The sequence below is a fragment of the Marmota marmota genome, unplaced genomic scaffold, assembly GCF_001458135.2.
Source record: "Marmota marmota marmota unplaced genomic scaffold, marMar, whole genome shotgun sequence".
NCBI classification, from domain to species: domain Eukaryota; kingdom Metazoa; phylum Chordata; class Mammalia; order Rodentia; family Sciuridae; genus Marmota; species Marmota marmota.
Genome location: NW_026000207.1, coordinates 90721 through 101939, shown reverse-complemented (window position 1 = coordinate 101939; position 11219 = coordinate 90721). Strand labels below are relative to the sequence as shown.

The following is an 11219-nucleotide window of genomic DNA, read 5'->3' as shown; positions in this document are numbered from 1 at the left end:
GCCCCAGCCCCAGTGCTGGGGCGGCCTCGGCCCCGGCTGCGGCCCCTTGGGGTGCGCCAGCGGGCAGCAACTAGTGCAGGTCCCATGCCGGGCCGGACAGCCTCTATAGTGGGGTCCAGCTCACTTCCTGGGTCACTGGGGAGCACAACTGCATGCACAAAGCCACCTTCGTGGGAGGGAGAGTCTATTCGGCTGGAGAGACTGGCCACGCCCATATCCCAGGGGACACGGAGGTGGTTGCTCACAGTACCTGGCTCTGTGGAGACGCTGTCCATCTGGAGCGCAAACCCTGCACAAGAGGGACCCACTCATTCATGAGAGTGCCCTCTGTGCCCAGACCCACTTCAGCCCTGGGTATACAGTATGAATTAGAAGAGGCTTGAAACAGACCAAAGGAGCAGATAGGTGGCAAGGCGGGAGCAGGGATTCTATCCGTGTAGGTTTCCCCTAGGTGACAATGGGACAGAGCCCAGAATGAGAAGAGACTGGGCTATGTGAAAAGGCTTTCGTGGCTTGACTTAAGCAGGAAAAAAACAGCCTGGTTCTGGAAAGGCTCTAGGGCAACAGTGGGGCAGGCAGCCTTTGCACTGTCTGGGTAGACAGTAATGGGCTCTGCCATGCAGAGATCGGGTGGGTCTGAGGAAGGCTGGAGGCAGCGCCCATAGGAAAGGATGGGGGGTGGTGGTGCAGGAAGACAAGCTCCTAGACTTTGGTCCTGGAATTGGATGTGTCTGACTTGAGTTGCCTGTGGCACACAGGAGGAATAGACTTCATGCAGGCTTTGGTGAAACATGAGCCTGGTGTATACACAGGTCATACAGAGCCCTGTGCCTGCATTTGATTAACAGAGGCCTGTCTTGTGGAGGAGAGAAGTAGACCCCAGCCAGGCTGTGAACAATCCAGAGATAAGACACTGAATGGGGAAGGAGATGTCAGCAAAGGCAACTGAGAAGCATGAGCTGGAAAGAAGGGAATCCTGGAGGTTAAATAAAGAAGACTGAGAGTGGTGGGCATTATAGTGTGTGATGGAAAATCAATAAGCCCTCAAATAAACATCAGTTGTATTAGAATGTATCAAAGGAAATTAACAAAAAACAATACGGAGTCAAAATAATGGGAAACTGAAAAACTCTCCAGAGGCAAAGGGCTGATTAATTTCTTCGGTAAAGAGCTTCAATAAATCAACAAAAAAGACTAATGACTTGACACATGGTCAAAGGATGTGAAGAAACCCCATAAAACAAGTTGTATCCTCTAAGAAAAATGCACAGTAGGGCTGAACTCATTCACCATTCCCACATTCTCAATGCAGGGGCTCAAGTGTTCACATGCATGACTGGTGAGCATAAACGGGAAGCCACTAAAAAACGGCATCAAAACAGTAAATGTACCACCTTTTGCCCTAGTAATTCTATTTTCAGACATTTCTCCAACAGTTGCATTCCTACCTGTGTTAAAAGTGGCTAGTCTCTCCAGCCTAAGGTTTTTCAGAGTTAATGAAAAGCAGCCCAAAGGAATGCCAGTAAGAACCTGGATGGTGTGTCCACAGTAAGCCATAGCGCATACTTCTATGAGCATTCAAAGTCCTAGGGTGCCCCCTGCTGTTTGTTGAAGTGGGCAATGCCAGGTGTGGAACAGGTGGAAATAAGCCATATGTGAGTTTTTTCTTTTCTCTCTTCCCTTTCCCTTTCTTTTTTCTTTTGTACTATGGATTGAATCCTGGGACACTTTAACACTGAGCTACATCCCCAGCCCCCCCCCTTTTTTTTTTGGTACCAGGGGTTGAACTCAGGGGCATTTGACCATTGAGCCACATCCCCCGAGCCTTATTTTATATTTTATTTAGAGACAAGGTCTCACTGAGTTGCTTAGTGCCTCACTTTTGCAGAGGCTGACTTTGAACTTGTGATCCTCCTGCCTCAGCCTCTCGAGCTGCTGGGATTACAGACATGTGACACTGTGCTTGGCCATCCCCAGACCTTTTCAAGACAGGGTTTCACTAAATTGCCCAGGTTGTTCTTGAACTTGCAATCCTCTAGTCTCCCAAGTCAGTGAGATTATAGGTGTGTTCCACCACAACTGGTCATATGTTTTTAAATTTTTTTCTTTTTCCCACATGTGTTTTAAAGAAGGAAAATGAACATATGTCTGTATAGTCATGTGTTGCTTAACTATGTTTCTCAGAATGGTTCTGAGAAGTATTGCGTGGTTTTGTTGTGTAAATATCAGAGTGATGGCTATGATATCAGTAGGAATATATTTTTTTTTCTGTGTGTGTGTGCTTGCATTTTGGGGGTTGAATTGAGGGCATCATGCATGCTAAGCACATGCTCTACCACTGAGCTACTTCCCTAACTCCAGTAAGCAATATAGCCTTATAAGACCACCACTGGATTTGTGGACCAGGTTGCCCAAGATCACTATGTGGCATATGACAATATATGTATCCTACACATACAGAAACTTTCTGGAAGAAACTGGTAATGTTGGCTGTTGGGAAGCAGTCTTCTGAATGTTCTTTTGGACCTTTTGAATTTTCTAATACGTGACTGCATTATCTATTCAAAGGATTCTCATGACGATAACATTAAAAAGAAGACTGGCTAAGGGGATAAATCAGTGGTAGAGTTCATGCTTAGCATGGGCAAGAACCAGGGTTTAATCTTCACCATCAAAGGAAAAAGAAGAAAAAAAGAAAAAGAACTCTGGCTGCCAGAAGAGGCATAATTGGGGGACAAGAGAAGCAGCTGAGAGGTCCGAGAGGAGTACCAAAGAGGCTCTCACTGAACAATCAGTGAGTGCTGCTAAGAGCCGGTTGTCTGCATGCAGCCTGAGGAGAATGGGCTACAGAGAAGGAACTAGCCAAGGAGTCCGAGGCAGTGCTGAGACAGAGTCTGAGACGAGAGAGACTGTGGGGCTGTGAATTAAGAGAAACAGGTTCAAGGTAGAGGAAGTGGTCAGCCATGCAGCACAGGCCAGCCCGAGGTAGGCCGCTGAAGGCTGGAGTAGCAGAAGTGGCATGTGCTGGATGCTACTTTCTTCTCCAATGTGCAAAAATGCAGACAAAATGAAAGAAGGGCTTTAAAACTATTTGGGGAAGAGCTTTCTGTAGTTTATAAATTTGTTGATGGGGTTTCCATGCCATTACATGAAATAGGCTCCCTCAAACCTATTTATGATGTTGGCATATTTCCCTTCTGGCATGGAAAAAAAATATCTTGGGCAGCTCTGAAGTAAGAAAGGGCAGTTGGTGAGATTCAGGAATCAAGAGCCTGGTTCAGTTGGGCACAGTGGTGCATCCCTGTGGTCCCAACTACTTAGGAGGCTGAGGCAGGAAGATTGCCTGAGCCCAGAGTTTGAGGTCAGCTGGGCAATACAGTGTGACTTAAACAACAAGGACAACAAAAAAACAAAAACAAAAAAACCCAGCCTAGAGCAGTTAATTCTAAAGCAGCCCTTAGGCTGTGGAGACCTTTGGACTGAAGCCAGGCTTCCTCAGGCAGCTGGGGTTGTGGAAATGGGTTGGATTAGTTGTCTACTCACCAACCTGGCCAAGAATGAGCTGCTTGCTTCTGGCTGGGTTGCAGGCAGAGGTGTCTGTACTGAATGGTCCAGGTCCCAGATGATCCTTCTACTTCAAGGTTATGATGGGCCCTTTAGCAGCCCCACACCTACGATGAGGCTTACAGTAGGGGAAACAAGAAGCTCCCAGAACTTCAGAGGGCAGGCTGTCAATAACCCAGCCAGTGGGAGACTTCACACCTGAAGATATAGCTAACTGGCCTGCCTGCAAAGGATACTATGAGTATTTCCAAATCCTCAAAAGGAGGGATCAGCATCCATGACACAAGGACATTATAAATAAAGAGTGAGTTAGAATCCTTATTTATTGATTCATTTTCTGATTCTGGGGATTGAACCCAGGGGTGCTTAACCTCTGAGCCACATCCCTAGACTTTTAAATTTTTTAAAATTTTGACACAGGGTCCCACTAAATTGCTAAGGGCCTTGCCAAGTTGCTGAGGATGGCCTTGAAATTTTGATCCTCCTGCCTGTAATCATTGGGATGATAGGCATGCACCACCATGCCCAGCTAGAATCCTAGCTGATAAAAAAAAAAAAAAAAAAAAAAAAAAAAATAACAGCAGAAGCTGGACACAGTGGTACGTGTCTCTAATTCCAAACACTAGGGAGGCTGAGGCAGGAAGATCACAAGTCTTGGCAACTTAAGTTCTTTTTGTTTTAGCTTTATTTATCCCAATTTGGTACTGGGGATTGAACCCAGGGCACTTAACCCCTAAGCCACATTCCCCAGCCCTTTTTAAAAATATTTTATTTAGAGACAGGGTCTCTCTAAGTTGTTAAGTGCTTCGCTAAATTGCTGAGGCTGGCTTTGAACTTGTGATCCTCCTGCCTCAGCCTTTGAGCTTTTAAAAAAAATTTTGAGAAGGCAATTTTAAGTTGCCAAGGCTGTCCTCAAAGTTGTAGTCCTCCTGTCTTAGCTTCCGAGTTGCTAGGATTACAAGCACATGCCACCACTGTCCCTGCCTATTTTAGCTTTATTTTATTTTATTTATTTTTTTAAAAAAATGTTTATTTTTGAGTTGTAGTTGGACACAATACCTTTATTTCACTGATTTACTTTTATGTGGTGCTGAGGATTGAACCCAGGTCTCACACATGCGAGGCGAGTGCTCTACCACTGAGCCACAATCCCAACCTTATTTTTTTTAAAGACAAGAGAGAAGTAAACAAACATTTGACATTTTCTGCTCTGGAAAAATGGGAAAATGGTAACTGCTGCAGACTGGAAAAGGTAAACACTAAACTAGCAGTGAGAAAGATGAGATGTTGGAAAAAAACACACTGGTTTACTCCAAAGAAGCTTCTAAAAGCTCTGGAGTTGGAGATACCAGGTACTTATGGCTATAGGTGAATGAGTGGGGCAATCATGTTGCTGCTATGGACTGTCTGCACAGATTCTGGCCAACAGTATGCACTGCTGTGACTGTTTACTGGAAAGTGGGAGGACCACACTGAGAAAGGCAGAAGGATTAAGTGCTAGGACATCATCTTCTCCACAAGCATGTAGGCAGGAGGCTGAATGGGGACTCGGGAAGAAACTAAGGATGCTCATAGCAGGGAGCAGCCCAACCAGACTGTCCTGTGGATTTCTTAATGCATCTACTCATACTCCAGTCACTTAATCATACCCCCAAAAGGTGGATCTTCTTGATGGAGTAAGTCCCCATGTTCCTCTCAGCCCTGTTCGCTACAACCCATAAGCCCCTCACCCTCTTGCTCAGAGCTCCTGGCTAAATCTGTGTCCTCTCTATCTTACATGTAAACAAACAATTTGGAAGGGAAAGAGACTATATTGAGAAAAGAAAGCTTTAAAAAAGAAGTTATTGCTGTCCTCACAGAAATAAAGGAAGATGTTACAACTGATGGAACAATAGGAAGCAACTATAAAAATGAACAATTCAGAGAATGAAAACACTTTTAGAGATTAAAAGTTTTCTAACAGAAATGGAAATGTAACAGAATATATAAAAGATATAAGTAAGAAAATTTCACGAGTAGAGTGGAAATGCACAAGGATGGAAGACTGGAGTGAAGAGATAAGAGTATCACACAAGGAAGCAAACCAAGGAAGAGGGGGACTTGGGGTGACTGGGAAGGCTCCTGGTCTGTCCTTGCTGGATCCCTGTACTCTGTGAAGGTCTCTCCTGCCCTGTCTGCAACCTGCTATTCGCCCTGATGCTAGGACAGCAGGAGGCAAGCTTTGAGTCTGCAACTCACCTAGGATTCCAGGACTGGAAGGGGATGTGGGTGTGGGAACACAGACTCCACTCTCAGCAGGTTTCATGGTGTTAAGGAGCAGAAGTTAGAGGGACTGTGGGGTTGGTGAGGGCAGAAGATGCTATAGGAGGTTGAACACTGGAGAGGACAGTCTAGAGAATGGGGAAGGGAGACCTTGGAGAGGGCTGCCTGAGTACAGCAAGGAGTGGGGCTGATGGATATGGTGGACCATGAGGAGGACCCAGCCCCACCATGTCTTGTCTCACTTACCTGGGGAGAAGATGCCCCCAGTTTCATCATGCCACAGAGCCCCAGGGTGCTCCCTCCATGAGGGCCCTTCAGGCCCAGTCTCACTCTGAGGATAGGCATGGTCCAGCGCTGTCCCATAGGCCTGAAACCACAGTGTTCACTGTTCATCTGTGCCCACTGGGCTTGGGGAGGGACCTGACACCCACCCACTGAGGCTTCTAGGGCAGAGAATGGGTCATGTCCTGTGCAGGGCTCACCTGAGCCTCCTTAGGTAAGAGGGCGGGTACAGCCTTTTGGGCAGCAGGTAGAGGCCCAGACTCCAGGTACTCTAGGGAGAAAGAGTGGGGTGAGGTAGCCTAAAGGATTTCCCACCCCTCTGCCCTTCTTGACGGTATGACAGGTGCCAGGATCTAGGCAGAGGAGGGCCTAGACATAGGCTTGGGTGGGGGAGGGCAGGGCAGCTGAGGGCCTGCCTGGGAGTAGGGTGAACAGGGCACCCTAGAAAGCCAGTGGTGGAGCTGCAGTGGGATAAGGTGGGCTCAGGTCTGTGACTTTGTACCCCTGTGTACAAAGGTAGGACGGTCATCTGTGTGTGTGTGAGGGGGTGCTGTACAAGGTCCACATAGGAATGGTGGAGTGTAGGTGGCTGGCTCAGGTACTCTCCCTGGGAGGTGAATGGGGAGGCACATCATTATATATCAGCACACTCACCTATATATCAGCCTGATCCCCAGCCACTCTCAGTGGACCTCACTGGGGAGTGAATCCACATTTTCTCTCACAGGGAAACCCCAAAAGTCTGCTCCATGCTGGGGGACAGTTGTGGAAATGAGCTATGGCAGTCAGGCTTGGCTTGTTAGATAGTCACAGTGCTGGCTATGCTGGAGGGGAACTTGATTTGGTGGGAGGTGGGGGCCAGTGGCATATGGGAACCACTCCATCTAGTAGAGACCTGGCCAAGTAGACTTCAGACTTCTCAGGCCAGGAACAACCCCCCCACCCCATTTGTCCACCCTGCCTGGCCTCACCTGGATGCTCGGTAACCTCTGGCTCCTCTTTCACTTGAAGGCCCAGTGGCAATTCCTGCACTGTTCCAGGGGGCATCTCAGGCCCAGGTTCTGGAGGTTGAGGCTTGGTTTGAGGTAGAGGCTGGAAACTGGGGGCCTCCATCTTCTCTGATAGGACCTCCTGGCCCTGCACCTGGACTGTGACCTGGGGAGATGCCCCTATTAAGTAGAGTGGGATTGGGCACAACCTGGGGTTCATGGGCACCCATTCCATTACAGGACCCCCAGAGGTCTGTCTAGTCTATATATACTGACTAGATCCTCCAAGGGTCTACCTCCCCTAGGACCTGAGCAGGGAGGAAAAGCACAATGCACAGATGCTCTCTTATTACACTCAGGGCTGCCTGGTACCCTCTCTCTTTTCCTTTACCCTGCAGCCCATGTAGCCATGTGACTCCAGGTGATGCAGGAATGACCTGGTGAGAATACACCCTGTCCTGAGCAGCCTCCCCCAGGTGGCCACTTCCTGACCATGAGGGGCGGGGTGTGTCTGGACAAGCATAGCACCCTAAGATGAGGCAGAGCTGGACAGTGCTTCAACCCTGACCCTCCATTCAAGGTCACTGACTCACCCATCTCCGAGGCCCGCCCAGTTCCCAGCGAAGCCTGTCGACCAAGGTGGCAGCCTCTTCAGGGTTACCTGGCCGCTGTTCCTGTACATGGGCCTGGATCTCAGGGGGCAGTGCACCCAGGAACTGTTCCAGCACCAAGAGCTCCAGCATCTGCTCCTTAGAGTGCACTTCTGGCTGTAACCACTGGCGACACAGCTCGCGGAGCTGGGCCAGGGCTTCTCTTGGACCCATTGCCTCCTCATAGCGGAAGCACCGGAAGCGTAGGTGTGCAGCCTCAGGGCCTGGATCCCACAAGGTAGCTTCCCCCTCCTCCTCAGAGTCCTCTAGCTTCACCATGACAGGCTCCTCGTCTTCTCGGGGGGTGTGTCCTGGGGAGCCCAGCACAGTGGGTCTCATCAGGAGTACCAGGTCACGTCTCCCAGGCCAGTATCTGTCCCTAGGGAAGTAACAGGATGAGCCTGGTGCAATAACAGACAGTGGCAGTGGACACTTATTGAGTACCTACTGTATGCTGTGTTGTTTGATCCTCAGACCTGCTCCACCTGGAAGGCAGATGAGGAAACTGAGGCACAACAGGCAGATCACTCTCCAGGAACCCGTAGGGCTGGAAGCCCTGGTGAGCCACTTGTTTCCCAGGCCCTCTCTCTTGCTGGGCCTGTGCAGAACCTCTGGTAGCCCCCCTCCCAAAACAGCCTGCTTCTTAAGCCTAGAAAACACCTCCTCTCTACCCAAATCGTGCCTTTCTTCTTCATTTTATTTTAGTTGTTGGTACTGGGAATTGAACCCAGGATTGCTCACTGAGCTACCTCCCAAGTCCTTTTTAAAATTTTCTTGAGAAAGGATCTTGCTAAGTTGCTAAGACTGTCTTTGCACTTGCAGTCTCTCAGCTTCAGGAGTCACTGGGATTTCAGGTATACACCACTGTGCCAAATAACCCTGCCCTCCTTCTACACAATCAACCCTTTCCTGCCTGCAGTTCTCCTTCTACGTGGTGGATGGCCTCTATGCCACTTGCCACCTAGGCATCAACACCACTACTTCCTACTCCACTTGACCCAAAGCCAGCCCCTCACTACTGTCTACTCTCCCACTCAGTCTCTCTCAGATTTGGCCCTTTACTAGGGCCCCAACATCATTCCTCTTTTGTTTGGTCCCAGGCGGCAGCCTTGCTCCACCTGGTCCCCTATCTCAATCTATTCAGTCACTTTTGTGTGTCACAGCTCCCAGGCAGCACCCCTCTCCTATTCAGCCCTATCATCAGAGCCCAACTCAACACAAAACACAATACTCCATTCTCAGCACCCTGATTTAAGTGGGGTTGGAGGTGAAGGGGGAATTTAGGAAGGCCCGCAAAAGCCCCCAGGCCACGGACCAGGAGAATGAAAGGATGGACCAAGATTCTGATTTCGCTCATTTCAGGTCCCTGTGCCTCTCAGAACCGCAGTTTCCCCATCTGCAAATGGGGCTGGCCTCCCCGCTGGAGATGCTCCTTTTGCAGCTGGGGTTCTGTGAAAATCTGAGTTTATTAATGGGTTGTTGTCCCAGCCATGCCCTGCGGGTGGCATAGATTTCGAGGATCGCCTGATCCCGTGGGCCAAATCTCTGCTTCTTAAGAGTTCCAAGTAAACCTGAGACCCTCACAGAAACTTGGGTCTTCTGGGAGCCGGTAAGTCCCTGGGGAGGCTCTGGAAATACATTTCCCAGCAGTCGAGGCGGGCAACATCCTCTCTGGGATGCCCAGGCAGGTCCTGGCGCCGCCATGGCAACCGGGAGCGAGGCTCCCAGAGCCTGTCGCAAAGAACGGTGATTGACAGGCCTCCGCGCAGGGGCCGTCCGAGGGAGGGCTCGGACGTCTGCCCCGCTCTCCCGGTCTCGGTCGACGTCAAGGACCCCCGAGTCCAGGCCACCGCCCCGGTCTCCTCCCGAGCCTTCCAGGTTGAGAGACCCCACCCCCCCTCACCTCAGCGCTCAGCGGGCCGCTCCCGCGTTCCCGAGCATGCGCACTTGCCGTCCACCCCGTCCCCGGCGAGACTACGTCTCCCAGAATGCTCCGCGCACAGCTCGAGCCTTCCTTGCCCTTCCTCCACCCTCGCCTCCGTTTCTACTCCCTCTTCCCGTCCCCTGGGGATAGTGGTGGCCGCAATAATGAAGTCGCACTCCTGGCCGTCTCTTCCCACACTCTCCGCCTCGAATCCAGGCGTCCGGCCTCCGCTGACGTGCGTAAGCTTCTCTGGGGGCAACGGACTGCAGTACCGCCTTCCAGATCGCGCATGCCCCCTACCACATTTTCGTCAATTCTCTATGGGCCCTCCCTGGATTTGCAGGGTTCTGCACCAATCACGGCCTCACTAGGACGCCGTCAGCCTCTCCGTTTCCAAGGCAACCCCCTGCCGGGAGGGCCTTCCCGCCGCCCCCCCACCCCGGACCTCTGAATGGAGAGAGGCTCAGTGCGGTGTTTTCTGGGAGATGTAGTTGGCAGGGCCCCGTGTGCGCGTGCGCAGCGTCGGGAGCCTCCTTGGTACTCTTGGGTGGTGGGTGGGCCCGAGCGTCTCCATAGTAACCAGGGATCCACCTGGCCGTCTCCAGGGCAACAGCCCGAGCAGCAGGCTTTTGAAAGGCCTTGAAGCTGGTGGGATGAGAATTTAGGAGCCGACTGGGGCCGGGAGATGACGAGGGTGAGAGAGGAGAGACAGACACACAGATGCAGGGACAGGGAAGCGAGACCCAGAGACTGTGCGGACAGATTCTTGACTTGAGCAGAGACAGTGAAAGTAAGTGAACAGCAAAATCCATGTGATTAAAAGAGGGATTTCACCTAATTAGAGAGGGTCAGAGAGTCAGAACTGTTGCCTAGAGGCAGAAAGATCAGAAACGGATGGGGGGGGGGGAGAGAGAGAGAGAGAGAGAGAGAGAGAGAGAGAGAAGAGGAGAGGAGAGGAGAGAGAGAGGAGAGAGGAGAGACAAGAATAACGGACTGTAAGAAACACGCTCGCTCACCTGTTCAAGCCCAAAGAAAGGACTAAGAGACACAAGATATAGCAAAAAGCGACAATTCTGCAAGGTCGGGAATCTGTGGGAGCAGACACACCCCAGAGCCATTACAATTGGCATTTTATCCTGTAGAGCTCAAAGTTCTTTCTCCCACTTCCTCAGTGGCTGAATACTATGGGGTACACAATCTTCCAGAACTTTGCCTAGGTTTTACTGTCGTCTATTGGATTATTTAAATAAAAATACCTTTAGTCGTTCTTCCCACCTTCCTTTGTTTTTAGTGGGCCGAAAGCCTTTCTGGGATTGGGTGCATTTTGGCACCTATGAAGTTTATTTTTGTTGGCCAGGCAGGCCCCTTACTTCACACCTCCTGTTTGTCAAGGGGCTGTGAATTTTTCATTCTGGTGTTGCCTGCTTGTAACTTTCTACTCCCCCCTTCAACTGCCTTACATCCCAATTTTATATTTAACGCTAAATACTATATTCTGAAAATGGACCACTGGACTTCCTCTTTTACATCCTGGGGAACGGGGTGGGG

At 50.2% G+C, this 11219-nt stretch overlaps 1 protein-coding gene and 1 non-coding gene across 2 annotated transcripts in view; one reads left to right on the top strand and one right to left on the bottom strand.

Annotated features, from left to right (window-relative positions):
* Mzf1 (myeloid zinc finger 1) overlaps positions 1-9634 on the bottom strand; it is a 15170-nt gene extending 5536 nt beyond the window's left edge. The window contains exons 1-6 of the mRNA XM_048791463.1: positions 9332-9634; positions 7691-8126; positions 7080-7263; positions 6309-6379; positions 6073-6193; positions 3-289 (exon numbers count right to left, since the gene is read on the bottom strand). Of these exons, the coding sequence (XP_048647420.1) occupies positions 3-289; positions 6073-6193; positions 6309-6379; positions 7080-7263; positions 7691-8126; positions 9332-9387 (1155 nt within the window). The 5' untranslated portion in view covers positions 9388-9634. The remainder of the gene's footprint in view (positions 1-2; positions 290-6072; positions 6194-6308; positions 6380-7079; positions 7264-7690; positions 8127-9331) is intronic.
* LOC125612815 lies at positions 3101-3203 on the top strand. The gene has a single exon (XR_007343295.1). It is a non-coding gene; the product is annotated as a small nucleolar RNA U13 (small nucleolar RNA).
* Positions 9635-11219: the final 1585 nt, after the last annotated feature.